This window comes from Falco cherrug, chromosome 5 (genome assembly GCF_023634085.1).
Source record: "Falco cherrug isolate bFalChe1 chromosome 5, bFalChe1.pri, whole genome shotgun sequence".
Lineage (NCBI taxonomy): Eukaryota > Metazoa > Chordata > Aves > Falconiformes > Falconidae > Falco > Falco cherrug.
The window spans coordinates 24,777,015-24,794,268 of NC_073701.1; the positions used below are offsets into that span (position 1 = coordinate 24,777,015).

The window sequence follows — 17,254 nt, forward strand, 5'->3', positions numbered from 1 at the left end:
AGGGGCATCCTTCCACCCATTTCTTGCCCTGGGCTGTGTAGTTCAGCAAAGTGCAATGAATGGAAAAGATTAGAGACAAGACCTGTATTCTGGGGACCCAGATGAGTTCCTGCTACTGCGTTACATACGCTAGCAAAGTTGGTTCTCGAAAGACAAGGTAGCAACATGCCTGGGGCAGCTAAACCAGCAGGACTGTACCAGCAGGGCAGGCTGGGTCCAGAAGAATAGTCAATAATGAAACAACATTCTTTCCCATTGAACAGAAGTAATGTGGAGCCCAGTTAATGTTCTTCTACTCCTGGATATTAAGTACTTCGAAAGGATAAATAACAATTACCATTGACATCTTTGCCGTAGAGGCTAACTGAAGCAGCTTGTTCTGAAACCTCAGCTGCTCAGCAGCAGACAGGGGTGGCATGCATCCCTGCTTGCCCAAATCTGCACTGTAACCATCATACCACGGCCCCTCCTGCAGCCCGCCCTCCCGGGAGCCCACTCTGTAATACAGAGTGAACAAGCGCTCATTTAGAGCAGACAGCTACCGGGAGCAGCGAAATCTTCAGCAGCTTGTTCTGGTGAGGTGGAAGCAGTGATACGCACTAGTTTTCTTATGGCAGACAAACCCTACATCTGCCCAGAAAACCTCTCCCTAAGCAGGGAGACGCCTGCAGCTCTGAAGACAGCCAGGAGTGAGAATTGGCATTCCTGACTGTTTAGATGATATTCAAAAGGGAGACTGAGAAGGAAACAGAGCTCTGAGGATCAGGATTTCCTACCATGTCCCGAGGCCATTCCGGTGATGCACTGCCCTCCCTACTGCTTCAGCATCTCCCCAAGGACCCGCTGGCAAGGCATCCCCACCCCTCACAACGAGACCCCCAAGAAGCTGGCAGGCATTTTGGGTGCTCTGCGTGGGGAGATGTAAGACCTCATTTTCCTCTCCCCCCTGCCAGGCTTGGCTGGGTCAGACACAGCATTTGGCAAGGGAAGAGCTCCCTGCTAATTTTAGCCTCCAGCTCTCCACCCAGGCAGCAGCAGCTCAACCGCTATGGAAAGCTGGGCAGCACCGAGGTGAGGGCTGGGAGACACTGCCTTCAAACAGCCCAATGGCCACATGCTGCCAGCTAAATATAAACCACTGGTGGACAAAGGGGAGCCACGGTGACTCGGGCTGAAGCAAATCCCTCCTCCATTGCCCAGAGATGGAGCAAGGACAAATTGCAGCTCCCGAGGGGATCGGCTCCCGGACCCGGGCAGTGCTCACAGGACTCACTTTCTGCCCAGAGGGACAATTTAGGCTGCTAACTCGCAGTGGGATCCTACGCGTTCTACATAGTTTTGGACAGATCTGGAGCTGGTGCACCTCAGCGTGCCATGAGAAGCAAACACCACTTTGCAAACACCACTCGTGCAAGAGCCTGGTCCAGCTCCTTCCTGTAATGGTCCGTTCTCCACCATGCTGCCTACTACAGAATGGTTACTCAGGGGCAGGATGCCCTCGCTGCTGAGGCTGACAGCTGTAACACCGCAGTGTCTGCTGTGGGAGTCAGTGCTTGTGGTGGGAGTTCAGTGGGGCGAGTTTTCCCCTGTGCCTGGATGCAAACTTGCACTGCTTCCAGCAAACAATGCTTGTCCCTCTCTGTAAGAGGAAAAACTCCAAAAGGGCATGGAAAGAAAGACAGAAAGGGAGCCATGAGGATTATGAAAGGAGCAGAGGTAGCATGAACCTCAGCAAATCCACAGAGTTTCTAGATTAAATGCTACCTGATCATGGACCATAGGACTGTGCACAAATCTGGCATCTTTTCTTTGATTTTTGCTATACCTACAGAAAAGGAACTTTACATCCCTCAGACATAAAGAGGGACCCATGAAAAAATCCTGTCTACCTTAGCAAATCCTATTGCTAGAGAAATAAATGGCAAAGTCCTGAGCGTTTGCTAGACATTCAAGGCAAAACAGGTAACCCCACTGCAAATCAAGCGGAGCAGCTGCAGCACTGAGCACAATGCTCCACACAGGGAAACCAGATGCCTTGGCAGACATGAACTACAGTAGAAAGCCACCGTGGTACTAATTTTCAAGGCACCAAACACCCTTATGACCCAAATACGTTCTTAACCACCTCAGTAGAGCTGCTTATGGTCCCCACTAGCTTCTGTAATTATTATACCCTGCATCTTCCTTCACTGCTTCTAAAACTCTTAAGCCAATAATTTACTCTGTGCCCCCTGACTCTTTTCTGTATCACCTCTCTTTTTGATCTTTACACTCCAGGCTGTAAATTCCAGCCTCTCAGCTCTACTGAAATCCCAAGCATTTGCTTCTCACTTAGCCTTCAGTTCCTTTCCCTGTAGAACTCTTCAGTGACCATCGGCACTTCCTGATCACTCTGCTCTGACACTCAACTCACTATGCCCCATTTCTGGCCACTTCTGACTTTGGTTACACAATCCCTGTCATTTATAATCCCAGATGCTGCCTCTTCGCTCCTGCTTGTCTCAGCTTTAATTTTTCTTTCTTTCTCTACCTCTGCAGGAACCGCAGGACTTGCTCAAAGATTTCTTTCCCCTCCTTAATGAGCCTGTGTCGGGTATTTAAACACAGAGTTACAAGAGAAAGGCAAAAACAGAATTTGCAAAGATCTAAATTTAGGTAATAAAACCCAACTAATTGTGCCACTTGGGAAACACGAGGTTTTGGGACAAAGCATTCATGAGCAAGTACTGGAAGACCCAGAGTTAATTGGCAAAGCAATTACAAGTTGTGCAGCAAAGGAAATCGGCTGCATGGCTGGAGCTGATGGCATGCAGACAGCGAGCAGACAGCGCAGACAAACTGAAATACTACTTGCCAGACCGAGGCAGGGGGAAAGTAGTTCAAGGAGTGCACCCTCCCCTGCCCCACCAGCACACACAAAAGACCCTCTTCCCCACTGCAGCAAGTGGTGCAACGCACCTGGGAAGGACTTGCAAGACCAGCAAGGCAGCATGTTCAGAAGAACTGCAAGTGCAGAGCATGGTGGTGGCAGCAGCAGCAGGACTTCTTCAGAGTAGCAGCCGGGGTAAAGACAAGGGCTCGGCAAGAAAGGAAAGGAACGTCAAAGACGGAGGCATTTCTTAGGTGCAGACTAGGTGCAGGTGAGTAGCACCATGCCAGCAACAGAGAAAGTGCCAATGGATGAAAAAGCACTAGCAGAAAAAGTAAATTAAATTCTGGCTGAATGCTGGTGATCTTGGCTCCACTACTGGAGTGGGTGGACAACGTGGACAAGTAAACACATGGGATCAGATACACCCAGAACTATGGGGGAAAGGAAAACACACGTTATTACCAATGTAAAATCTATCAAACCCTGGTGTCACGAAGCACGTCCAATTCCCTGAAGAGGTGGGAGAGCAAAACAGCAGACAGAATTAGAATACATCCGTCCAAGGATAAACAAGCTCCCAACAGAGCACAACCTGGAGCAGTACAACTGTCCCTCAACTCACACACCTTACAAAGCTCTTCCCACCCTGAGGAAGCAGCTGCAAAAGAGCTAGACCAGGAATCAGCGAAGGAGCTGGAGCAGCCCAGGCATCTGGGCAGAAAGAGGTAATGAAGCAACCCCTGCCATGCTCCTCCTCCCACAAATGGGATTGCTCCGGCCCTGAATTAAACACTTCTATGAAGAGTTTTGCCCCTGCCTGTGAGGGGAGCGCAGAATGATGGCTGATACCAAACCTCTTCTGATGCTTGAGGTGCTTGCAGCTGGTGGTCTGGCCAGAGCATGGAGACAAACCAAGCATCGACTCGTCAAAACATTTTCCCACAGACCACCATTTGGGCTGTTTGGCACTGAAGCCCTTCCTAGGACCCATATAAACTTCGATCAATACAGGTTTTTACTCAGGGCAGGGGACAGTCCTAGAGGATCACCACCCGAGGCTTGGGCAAAGCTAGACCTGCTGGGCTTAAACAAAAGGGTCTACGTAACTTACGTGGCAAAAAGGAAAATTAAAATTAACAGGTGAAGCAGTTGGCAACAGTAATGCTGAGGCTGCTGTCAGGGTGCCCGTTTCAAAATCAGCAGGAAGGGACACAACAAGTCTTAGAACAGTGAATTGTATCAGACAAATAATAAATGCTTTAAAAAAAATGCCCTTTAGAGCTCAAGCATTGTGCAGGCAGGCACAGGGCTCAAATTTCAGCCGAGAAACTGAGAAAGAAACGATGCAAGCTTAGTGTTTTGAGAATAAGCGGTAATTCAGTGCTCCACAGCTGACACGTCGGTTGGTTTTGCTGCACAAGCCTGTTTCACAAATTGAATACAAGCCTGAGAGAGATGGCGACTGCAGACGCTTGCTAGCACACACCACAGAAACACAGGGGAACCGAGCACAGCAGCACATTATACCATGGCCTGTCTCACAGGCTCATCAAATGGTTTCGGTGGGAAGGGACCTCCTTTAAAGATGACCTAGTCCAACCCCCTTCCGTGGACAGGGACATCTTTCACGAGATCAGGTTGCTCAAAGACCCATCCAACACAGCCTTGCATGTTTCCAGGGACGGAACAGCCACAGCTTCTCTGGGCAATCTGCTCCAATGTCTCACCACCCTCATGACCAGAGACGGCTCCCTCAGCCCGCCCTCGTGTGCCCCTACCCCTCACCATCTTGAAGGCCCTGGGCTGGGATGACACCCCATGCACCAGTGTCCTTCCTGGATGAGCAAAGGCCAGGAGGGGGCAGGGGAGTCCAGGTGCAGTTGCCAAAGTACCAAATAAGAGAGAGAAGGAAAACATTTTTACTGTTCTTTTTCTTGTTCTATTGTTTTTTTAATGGAACATTATAGAAGGGACGTTAACACTGCAGGGCAGCGCTTTCTCCTGGCAGAGCTGCAGTCTCCTGCTGCTCCACAGGAACAGGCATCTCTCCGCCTCTCAAAAGATCCATTGCTGTCCGTTAGGCACCACCACAGAGGGTCTGGCTTCATCTTCAACAACCCGTCGGGCAGCCTTCCCCTCCTCAGACCGAAGAGACGGCATCTCCAGGCCCCGGGGACCTGTGTGTTCCTCTGAGGAAGCCCTCTTGTCACCCTGCCACAGCGGCTTGGTGGAAGCCAGGTTGTTTCATCCCTTCTCCTCAGGGCTCAGATGGCTTCTTCAGGAGCTTCCTTCAGAGCACAACGGATGGCAGTTCTTCAGGAGGGTGTTGCTCAGGAGGGGTGGAGGATGGGAAATAAGGGCTCACACAACCCATGGCAATCAACTGTTGATGCTAGAAGATGGAACAGGTGAGCCCGCAGGACAGCCAGGAGCAGAGGCTGGGCCTCTCAGCTAACGCTGGGTGCAGAGCCTGGGCTGGTGGTAGGATGCTGGCTGACCGCTCCTGTACCACCACTGCCATGGTGTCACGGTGGGGAGCCCTGGCACAGCATACTGGTGCCTGGTGAGCCATGGTGCAGGTGGATCCACTTCCATCAGTTCTTCTTGATCTTCTGGTGGCTTCACCTCCACGGGCTCTATACCATCAGCCACCAGAGCAATGGCCATTGCTACTACCTGGTTGATGGCGTCACGCCTCTGATGCTGCCTCCTCTTCCTCTGTATCTCCTGCAATCACCTGCCTGCTCTTCCATGCAGCCACGGGTAGTGGCTCACCCTGATATGGTGGCACCTCTTTCTTACAACCATTTTTGGACCTCGTGAGCCTTGAAGCTCTGCAAACTGTGTGCCAGTTTCTCAGGCCTGGCACAAAATGCAGCAAGGTGGCTTATAACATCATGAGGCCATTCTGATAGCGATGCGTGTGGCATCGCACATTCTGGTATGTTCATCACATTCTGATGGCTGTTCTGGACCTTAGGGGGTTTGTGGCCTGAAAGATACCCTACTGTGGGAGGAGGAGAGTTGGGGGCTAAGGGACCCTTTTCCTGGGGATCACTCCCCTGCACGCTTCTGCTACCCCCTGGGCACAGGGACTGCTCTCCACCTTCCCGCAGGTGCCCTAGGCTCCAGTTCCAGCCCCCTCCTCATCCCATGCCTAGGCTCCCCTGGACAAGACTATGTCCCAGGAGGGCTGAGGGTCCTCAGTGACCTTGCACCCACCCAGCTCCCTGCAAAAAACTCAGTCTCCCACATTCAGCAGTGACTGTAAGGGGGTGAAGCCTCCAGACATCCTGCTGGCAAGGAGGGAGGCACAGCCAGCACGCACAAGGTCTCCCACCACACCATAAAGCTGTTACAAAGCCAATTCTTGTGTGGTTCCTTCTCTGCTGTCCTCCAGCCCTGCTCGTGGAGTGTGCAGAGGTGTCATCTCCGCCAACCAAACCCCTGAGGGAGAGGGAAGGATTGGGCCCTGTGTCGCTCTGCTGGCACTTTTTTTTTCTTTTTTGTTTTCCCCAATAAGAAAGGGGCAACATATGACCTGGGAAAGACTTTCATAACACTCCCATTCTCAGCTCGGGCGTCAATTTGAATTTCTAAGTAGATGCGACTACCCCCTCCCATTGGTATGAGAGTACAGACTATGGCTCATAATTGCTGTTTGCAAAATTTCCTCTGAAACAGTGCACTGATGTTTTCAAGACATAGCAACTGCAAAACGAGACCTCTTATATTTACTCCTTATGTTAGGCAGACAATTGATTTTCAAGGTACAGCTCTGGAAATTATAATTCAGCCAGGTTTTCCAAAAAAAAAAAATGTCTCCTATCAGAGTGTTGGTTTCTTTTGCATTTTTGATTGAAAACAAGTAAAATCCTTCCAACCGGCTTGCTTACAACAAAACATGGACTGTGGCAGCTAACGCTGAGTGAGCTGCCACAGCAGGTAATTGAGGCTATTAGTACAGGGTGGTCTGGACAGGATATTCTCAGCCTGTTATAAATTTTGTTCTGCGGCTTAGATGGGGTTAATAGCACCCAGACATGACTACTACAATTTTACAGAAAATAACATTACGAAATATAAATAAAACTAATTTAGGAAGTGAAGTATTTACGAGAAGGGCTGGAGATATCTTAACTAGGCTCAAATGAACGGCAGCACAGAGGAAGCTGTTGGAGTTGCCAACACCAAATAGACGGGCCAAGTCAAACAGCCCACACTAATGACATGGAAATAAGCAGCCTCTTGAAGCAAGGCAGAAACAGATTGATTTAGAATGGCAGGAAAAAATACACATACCGCTTATGTAGATTATCCTCACTTCAAGAGAGGTCTACTAGGCAATTCTGCAGCCTAACAGGTGATGATGTAGATCAAATATTTTTACTGGTAAAAGGGATATAACACCTGACAATGAACTACTGTTTAGTGTGCATGAATTTACACGTGTTTCAGTGAAACACTGGCATCCATATAAGCCTCCTAGTTCCTAATACCCACAGTCCAGAGGGCTAGCAGAAAACAAAGTTAAAAAGAGAAAACATGTCTGTTATAGAAGGCCCCATAGGCAAGTTTGATCTGTATTCAGTGGTTTTACATTAACTGAGTAGCACCAGCTGTCAAGTGTTCATATTTGGCTCAACTGGAAAAAACCCAAGAATATTTAGACTGCCTGAAATCAACATCAAGGTCACTGAGATGGAAGCCAGGAAGGGAGAAAACCTCCGTGGATGATGCAAAGGCCCGGGACTTACCATTTGCATCTCTGATGAAAAACAGTGACACAAAAGCAAGACTAGCACAAGATGCAATACTTTTGCCACGTAAGGGTATCAGATAGCCCTACAATGGAAAGTAAGAGGTGACAGCACCTCCAGCTTCTAAAAACAAAGGGGTTAAGAAGCTACATTGACCTCTCTCCCGCTCAAAAACGAACTCAAATGGGAAAGTGTCACAGAATGCTGAAATAACTAAGCCTTAGAAAATTATACAATCAGAATCAGTGACCCTGTGAGAGGCGCACTGATGCTTCAGGGAGACTCACAGGTCTACCTGACAACCTGGATTGTCTGGAAACATCCGGCATCTCAAAGAGTAATTGCATCTTATTATTCTGTGTAGTTGTTTAAAATTCTTTACTATGCCAGCATGAATTATTGTTCTGAGACGTCTTTGGAGAAGGCTGATTTACTTAACAGCAATGTTATCCCAGACTATCTTAGCATCTCAAAGGATAGGGGGCTCTCTCCGGATCAGGAATATCAAAGCCTTTGTGCTTTGCCATGGGAAAGTCTTCTCAGGGAAACAGAAGTACAGAGGAGCTCTGGTCAAAATCCCAGTGTATTTTGGTTTGGCTGATTACACACAGACTATGAATTTCTAACATCATGAAAAGCACAAGTATCTAAGGACCAGGTTCACATCTGTTTCCACCCAAGGCATGACATGGATCTTTCTTAAATCTCAAACCACATCTATATAAGATAGCTTATTTCCTTTTCTTGGAAAGCCCTTCTCAGCTATTACTGCAAGCCTGAAAAAAAAGCAATTGAATTGGGAAGGGACTGGAAAAGGGAACATCAATGCACAGCAACAATGAATAGGAAAGGAAAGGTCAAAGTACAACGAAATACATAACCCCATCAATTCTTGAGGCTATTGTAAACACTAGAGGAAGAACCCCATCATCACTCCATTCCCCACTGCCATAACCTACAAGGCGACCTCTGTCCTCAGGAAAACATCCTGCCTTTTACCATATTGTGGATGTCAGTAACTCCAAACAGCCAGATGAAAGACTATGTCCATCATCTCTCCCAGCACCACTCTTCCTTCACACCTGCCTGAGCTTGCAGGCGAAAGGAGGCAGAGCCTTCATGTTACTATACCATATGCAGAAACGCATCTCCAGAAGACAACAGCATTCCTCGACCAACCCACAGCGCAGACGAGATGCACAGGAGGGCACCACTCCATGAGATCCAGGTCATCCTAATCCAGACTGACTCAAAAAAGGAAGGTGTGGTACAGGAATACATGCAGTGTTGGCACACCGCTACACAAATCTGTCACGGATAAAGGGATGGTGCAAGAGTTTATTTATAATGATAATATGAAATGTTTGGAAACGATCCGGGGATCTTCAGTGGCCAGACAAACTGCAAGCTGGGTTCCAAGAAAAAAACACTCACAACTCTCACCTGGTGCACAGGGACCCAGGCACTCAGTGCCGCTCTGCAAAAAGGTTATTTAAGAGGCAAATCCACCCCCACCTGACTTCAAGTCAAGAAGTAAAAAAAGCCAGGTTCACAAGCTACCTGCAGTACACACCCCAGCAGCAGTGAAAGGACATGCTGGCCCCGGACAGGTGTGGCACAGCTAGCATGAGGCATCCCCTGGCTGCGATGCCAGTGAACCTCACAACCAAGCCAGCATACGATCCAAACGGCTCAGTGGCCCTGGCTTCTCTGCTGTGACTATGGGCCTAGGGATGTTGACTCCCTTCCCATACACCAGTGCAGAGCAAGATGTGACAGCACTTCTGATCGTTGGCCAGGGAGACCAAACTGACCACCTGGAAGTGAAAAATCTGCCCCACCTGCAGTGCCCATCCTTCTGCCCATAGCTATAGCAGCCCACAACGTGCTTTGGGGAACGGTGTTGCTCAGCACAAGTCCCTATGAATTAGTCTCACTACTGTCTTCAAAAGCCCAGAAATATCTTATGCAAACTTCATGGTACAGATGTTCCCCTGCTGTCAACGCATTTTTTCAGTCAGGATGAGGTGCTCTGGGGGTGACAGCTGGTTTTAACTTTTCCTCTGGGTCAACAGTTTCCACAGAGAGGAAGCAGATACTTCAGCCGCCACAGGAGAGCTACACGGTCCAGTATTTCCCCATGGGCACTCAGTAACCTACGGTGCAATTAGCTATGCAAAAGAGCAATACTGTGCATGTACAGGCAAGTAACCTTGCGTGTGAGCGATTGCTAAGGTCAGCCCACGTGCATATGAATGAACCTGGACGTGTAGGTGTGCTCACCCTTACGCATAGGTGCTGCTGAGGATCCTGGGCAGGGAAGCTACACAAGGAAGTCGATGAGTTACATTAAATGAGCAACTTCAGCTTTCTACCAGCTACTTTCCTCAGACAAACACACGCACCTGCCCATTCACACCAACACTCAGGTCAGTTTTAAAGCAACTCACGCTGCTCTGTAGTAGCTTGGGTGCATGAAGATCAGAGAGAGCTCACCATGGTGAGGGGTGTAAGAAACCAATCTTCTGGGGAAGGAAAGGGACACTAAAGAGGTACATAATACTGGGGACGTGGAAGTCTTGCCATAAGGACTTTTTTATTTGCTCATCTCCATAGTTTCTTCTGAACCCCTATTTCCCACTTCAGAGAGTGGGACTGCACGCTCCTGAGTGAGAAAAGTGGCAGTCCATGAAGCGAGAAGCTGGACAGAAACCACTTGTCACAATCCAAGATAGAAAGATAACACACTCCCATTGTTATTTACACGCAACAATAACGTCTGGAGGAACAGGGACAGGCTGAAGCAGCCCGAGAGGCAGGTTAAAGAAGGCCTCCCCTGAACCCCTTGTTCCTACAAGCTGCACCTCCCAGAATTCTAATCTAATCATGCACACCCTGCTTGCGCCTGGCTCAGCGCGACTCTCACACCTGTATAAAGGAAATCAGTGCAAGTGATTTATCGCCTCCCAAGATACCATGGTCTTTGCAGCAGAAAAAACAAGAGTCTGCACAGCAACGGCTGGGAATGACCTCACCTCCAAGTTTCTGCAGGGATCAGGATTTGCTTTTACTATGTTGACACAACGTTTTAAAGCAAAGGGGGATCACTGCACATCCTCCCTCCCTGCAAGCATGGCTCGCTGATGCCAGGCTTGCTCCCTCAGAGTCACACCTTTCTGCATGGGTGGGCAAGATGAGGCACTGCTGGGCACAGAAGAGGAAAACCAGAGGTAGCAGGAGATCCCCATCCCACCAGATTTTCCATCCAAAGTATTGCGGCAGCTCTTGGAAGAGGCAGGGTATTGGGGTGAGGAGTCCTCCCTGAGGGAGACCTGTTCCTGCCCTTGCCCCTTCCAGCTGCGCTGCCAAGCCAACAGTATTACAGCAGTAAAGGCACAGTGCAGGAATCGCTCTCCAGATTTGGCTGCTCTGTGCTTTACTGGTATTTTCTCCCTCCCCAACACTTCATTTACCCTTGAAATAGGAGAGGTTCCCACCTCCGGCATTCACTTGTGGGAGCAAAGCGTGCTGTATAGCAGCTACTAAAGACGAGAAAAACATTTCTACTGGAGAGCCCACTCCACAGAGGTTAGTGCCTCTCAGCAGTGGAAGTAAAGAGACTGTCTCCAGCTCCTCGGATTTCTTGGCAGGGAGGCAGTGTCCTGCCTGTTACAACTTGTTTTGGATGACAACAGGCCACATTTCACGTGAGGAGAGTTGTGCCCATCTTCAACTCACATCAGCCTGCTTGTTTTTCTTCACTCAGCTGTAAACATATTTAAGATTCCCATAAATACCTGTTGGGCAACAGAGCAACAAAAATATGCTCAATAAAAAAAATAAAAAATAAAAAAAGGAGCAAGCTTCACAACAACAGAAATGAGATACAACAGTCCTGCCAGTAGGGCCCCCTGGGAAGAATATGCAGGAATACCTTGATGCAGTCACATCTTTTTTTTTTTTTGACTAGACCCACTGACCATATCAGCATCACCTTCAAAGGACCGCTCCAACTCATGACAGCCAATACCATGATCTGTCCCTGTCTAGTCCAACGCAAACCTCTCAGACAGCTAGAAAAGGGCTCAGATCAACTTGGCCACGCATGAGCCCCAACCTATGGGGTATACCAAGCAAGAATTCTGCACCTCAGGCTGGTCCCTCAATCTTTGACTTTAACATTACAGCAAAATGACCCTCAGAGCCAGAGCCTCTCCCAGTGTACAGTGACGCAGTGCCATGGAAGCCAACGGGTACTAATGATTAGCAAGGCCCTTTATTCTCTTTCACCCAAACTTATTTATATGTTTGCATAGCTGAGCTTCATATACATCAGGGGAGGACAGCCGGGCCTCAATTTTTAAGCATCACTTACTCAAACACCCATACCCCGGCCACCTGACATTTGCTTCCTCCACCACACACTGTTCTGGTGGGGGAAGAGGAGCATAAAGCTGGAGAGGATCGACCATGCCTGAAGACTTGCTCTAAGGCACGGACCTGGGAGCAGGGGCAGCATGGGGGCATCACAGCAGCTTGTGCTCAATCCCTTTCCTCTACACCATGCATGGGATGATTTTGTGTGACTCCTTACAACCTTGCAAGAGGAGGGCTCACCTCTCTGGAAAGAGAAAACATACTTGGCTTTCCATACACAGGCTGTTCTGCAACGCCATTTAGGGAGGCAAGAAGAAACTCCGTTAAAGACACAGAGAATGGACACGGTGATCTCCTTCAAAGCCCAGCAGCTCTTCCGCTTTCTGGCCTCAGTGGATGGAGCCTCTTAGCCTTTTGCCCAGAAAAATTACCCAATAAACAGCCTTTATATTTTATCATTAACAACTGGGGAGGCTGTTGCATCAGATGAGGTGGTAGCTCTCGATTGGTCCCAGGTGTGACTTACAGTAGTATTCCCATTTGGGACATGTGACAGAAAACAATGCAGAAAGAAGAGGGGAAAAGTATTAATTGCTCTGGGAGCCACTCCTTCCTGCATCAGCTCCCTGGGATCTCTGGAAAGAGTCACCACATGGAGTCACAAACACAGCCGCCCCAGTCCCCAGAGAAGAAAACATTACTTAGTTTTAACAGCCAAAAGAAAACAAATGCTATTTGTCTTTCACTCAGACTTCTGATTTCTCTTAAAACAAAGCAGGCTTTTAGAGGTACAGGGGCAAGAGGAAGGGTGGGGAGAGTCACAGATTAACCTTCCTCCTGTTAGCAGGTTCCAGAATTCTGGCCACGAGGCTGGGAAAACATGATGCCAAGTGCCCGGCGCGCCTGCAGAGCCTTGGCTCCCCAGGCACAGCTGCTCTCCCTCCATGATGCAGAGCTGTGAGGAGATGCCTGCCAGAGGGTTTCACCCTCCCACCCTTTCCAGCAGTGTTTAAACACCTTCCACATGCAATGCACAGCAACGTCTCTGGTGGATTTGGGAGAACCTGGACTTCCATGTAATTGAACTGTCATAGAATGTAATTATTTTCCTTATCTTGATTTAGTTGGTGGTGACCACACTCATGTCACTGTTTCCAGTTTCAGTCTTAAAAGAGAATGGCTTTTACAACAGAGATGTAAAAATAACCTTGTCTAAAAGCAAAGAGGAAGAACCCAATTCATAAGAGAAGTCATTTGCTCCTGTGCATCTCTTCCATCCTCACGCTCGCTGCCTGTTTCTCCCATCCCCTCCCGGTCCCTTTGCATTGCTGGCAGTGAAAGGACTGTCAGCTGTACAGCTCCAAACACCTGACTCAGCCCCTCTCTCCTTATAACCACTATTTTAAATACCTCCAAGTGGTTTGTTTCCTCCCTTGCTGCACTGCACGACTCCCCTATATACCTCTGCGGTCTCCTCTAAGGATCTTTAGGGGGGTATTGGCAAAGAGGCACGGCTAGATTGCCTGAAAGACGTAACACAAAGCAGACTCATAGTGCAACCCACCTTCTCACGTCCCAACCAAATCCACCAGGCATAAAAAGATTTATCATTAGAGGATTTATCCTAACCAAAGAAATCAGATCTCTTCTGCTGCTGGAACAATAAATGTGTTTTTAGCCTTAACATCACAAATAATACAGAACAAATGGACAAGCTGAAGTCCTGTAATGGACTTTGTAGGAGTAGATGCTCATGGGGCTCCTTGCACAGCCAGTCTAAACTTTAAGGCTGAAACCAAGCCCGACTCATGGCACCAAGAGTCAGGGGGTTTATAATGTGTTGTGAAGGGATCAAGGTACTGAGAAGTATTAATAGTTAAATGGTGACATGTATTTGAAAAAACAATATCAAGTTAGATTGGCACCAAGCACTGATACTATTTTAAAACCAGCAGCAACAACATCCCAGGCTTTTACACAACCTTGGGCCATTCAAAACTTTCCTGTGGCTGTAAAAAAAAAAGAGAAGTATAAACCCTACATGATGCTGACAGAAATAACTGTTTTCCTCTGATTTGGAAAGAAAGAAGCTAACCGCACTTGGTATCAGCTGTGGCTGTACTCCTAGAAGCGTGCATGTAATGAACCCGCTACGAGGCGGGTGGTGTGCATCTCCAGGGTACGCATTCCCTCCTCCTTTGCATACTTCTCTCATCAAAGCAATATTCAAAGACTCTTTGCTGCCTTCCAGGTTAGCACCAAGAACAAGAGGCACCACAAAGCCATGACTCCGGGCTCTGCAATGCCAGCAAGGTCGCGTTTTGACAGCTCTCCTGACCGAGACGAGGCCGAGAGCCGACAGACCGAAGGCTGAAAAGCGAACCCCCCCAACACCCGCCTCCTTCCCGAGGGACAGGACCCACTGCCGTCCCTAACGGCTCCCCGGGGAGCAGCTCCCGCCCGCCGGCAGCGCCCTGCCGCCCGCCCGCCCGCCGCTGCGCGGGCTGCGCTCAGCCCCGGGCACCCGCCGGGCTCCCCAGGGAGCGCGGGGACGGGACGGGTGCGGGGACGGGACGGGACCCCCCTCCCCGCCTTCCCCTCCCCTGGTGCCCTGCGGGGTAACTCACTCCGGTCCGGGGTTGCCCCGCCGCCGGCCGCGGCCACCAGCTCCAGGTAAGCGGCCCAGAGCCCCAGGGCCAGCACGCCCAGGGCCAGCAGCAGCCGCAGCACCCGCCGCCGCCGCAGCCGCGCCAGCAGCCGGCCCCGCATGGCGCCGCTCAGGGCGCCCGGCCCCCGCCGCCGCCCCGGGGCATGCTCCCGCCGCCGGCTCGGCTGGCTCGGCACGGCTCGGCTCGGCTAGCTCGGCACGGCACGGCGCCGCTGCCTCGGACCCCCTCCTCCGCGGGGCGGGCCCAGGTGCGGGGCGGCGCCGCGCCCCCGCGGGGCAGCTCCCGGCCGGGCTCTGCCACCGCCCCCCGCACCTGCCTCCGCCCCGCGGGGCCGAGCCGCGGGCTGCGCCCCTCACCGCCCTCCGGCCGCTCTGGGCGCTGCCGGGCGCCGGCACCAGGACCCGGACCGGGGCCGTCCCCGCCGGCGTCCCGCGGGGCAGCGCTGCCAGGGCTCTCCGCTCCCGCCAAGGCTACGGGAAAGCTGCGCCAGGGCGGCGGCGGGCACGCTGCCCCGGCGCCCGGTCCTGCTCGAAGCCGGTGTGGTGCCGGCGGGAGCGCTGGCGGGTCCCTCCGGTGGGAGGTCGGGAGATGGTGGCTCCTGTGCGTGGAGGGAAGCAGGACGCGAGGGGCGATTCGAACTCACACAGCTGCGCACAGCTGCATCCATGTTAACGTGTCCTGCACCTCGTGCAACGAGTGCGTTTACTTCCGCGTGCCTTGCTCAGGAGGAACGGGGCACACTCGCTTTTTGAAGCAAGCTGGCTAGATGCAGCATCACACCGTTCAGACCTCCCAGAGGGAGGACCTTGGAGACCCACGTGAAGACCAACCGGGACCTTCCTTGGGTGTGCTTTGTGTTTCATTTCACACCTCATGCACGCTTCTGAAGAGGTTCTCCCAGCTGACCCCTGCTGTGCTGTTGGTTGGTTCATATTGCCAAATGGTCCCAGAGGATGAAAACTGGGTTCCTCCTGGGTGAAAAGAAGCTGGAAGATGCTGTCTGGGATGCATGTAATGTGTCCGGCTGGGGAGCTAGTCCTGATTACCCTCCTTCCAAGCACGTATGGCACAGGTGTTGGATCATTGGCACCAGCTGTTGCCCTTCACAGCTCTGCTCCTGCACTGATGCAGCCCCTGTACTTTATGCAACCGTGAAGAGAAACCCTCAGGCTGAAGTTTATTTTTAAAACGTGTGCAATGATGATACACCTTCTTTTGAAGGTCCACCTTCCTTTCATGGCAGTAGCCTTCTGAAGTGGGAGGCTGTGCAAAAGGATGCTCATCATTATTTAGCCTTGAAAAATGTGCCAAAAGCCTTTTAAATGGCATGGAGGGCTATGGGAGAGCAGTGTGAGTCCCAGCTGGGACAGACCGACATTGGCAGAGTGCCGGCATCCAATGTTGTACTGGTAGCGACAGGAGCAGCAGCTGTGCTGAACACCCTCTTCCCAGTGTCCAAGCAGCACCTAGAGACCCTGCCATTATCTGTCACACATTGGGATGGACAGACAGGCAATAGGTTTCCTTCTTCTGAATGTCTCACAAAGGTTTCAGAGCCATCTCCCTTCAGCTTTGCTTTGGACAGATTTGTCTTGGTTTGGGAAAGTATATCTGGAGAGTTTTATACCTCCATGTGGAGGTGGAAAGACAGTGACGTTTGTCAAGATGGAAACACATCCTGTAGTGGGGGAGGCCGGTGAGCAGCTCTGCCCTTGGGCTCCCCTGCCTCCCTGGGGTCAAGGTCCATTCTGCAGCTTTCAAAGATGCAACACATTGTGTTCCTCCTTCCTACCTTGGTAGAGGCTGCAGGTGCCTGTGGCACTGGTCCCAGCACAAATCAAGGTGCCTTCTCCTCCAGTGCAAACAGCAAGGGCCACCAGTGCCCAGCCACCACCAGTGCCCATGCGACTGAAAACTTGAAGCCGTGCACCAATTTAATCATTGTGCAGCAGAAATCTCATGTAAGGGTATGACGCTCATTGTTCGAGTTTTTTTGGTGGTGTGCTGGTTTGTGATTTTTTCAGCATGAGAAAAATAAACCGAGTTTTTTATATTTGTTGAAAAAAAAACCTAGGAAAAATTATAATAACTATAGATCTAAATTAAACTTTACCATTTAAAGAATGAGAACTGAATGATGTATTCTTAGCTGGAAGTTGTCTGCATTTCTTAAACGAACAACCTTAAGTCTGAAAAATGACAACTGCACTTGGTTGAAACTGTTGGATATTAAAATACTAAAATAAGAAAGCACATTTTTCTCTTGTGAACATGGTACTAAAATAGAGGGGAGGGGAAAATGAAATTATAGGCTAACAGCAGTATTGTTGACTCTTAAACAATCTTTTTTCTGATAGAACTATGCTATAATGAAGACACAGAAAAGCTCCTCTGGCTGGAGAAAAAGCTTAAGGAAGTGAGTGTGGTATGTTGATTTCTGTTACAATGTAGTTACAATAGAACAATATTAAGGAAGAAAATTAATCTGGATGTAATAAATTGTGCAATGAGGAATTTGACTAGCCCTACACTGTACTTGAAGTAACTTAGTTTGGACCACTTACTCATTGCAGCAA

General features: G+C 49.9%; 1 protein-coding gene across 1 annotated transcript in view; it reads right to left on the bottom strand.

The window, feature by feature from the left end:
* The window catches only part of B4GALNT3 (beta-1,4-N-acetyl-galactosaminyltransferase 3), a 70,126-nt gene extending 55,231 nt beyond the window's left edge, over positions 1 to 14,895 (bottom strand). The window contains exon 1 of the mRNA XM_055712533.1: positions 14,637 to 14,895. Within this exon, the coding sequence (XP_055568508.1) occupies positions 14,637 to 14,778 (142 nt within the window). The 5' untranslated portion in view covers positions 14,779 to 14,895. The remainder of the gene's footprint in view (positions 1 to 14,636) is intronic.
* Positions 14,896 to 17,254: the final 2,359 nt, after the last annotated feature.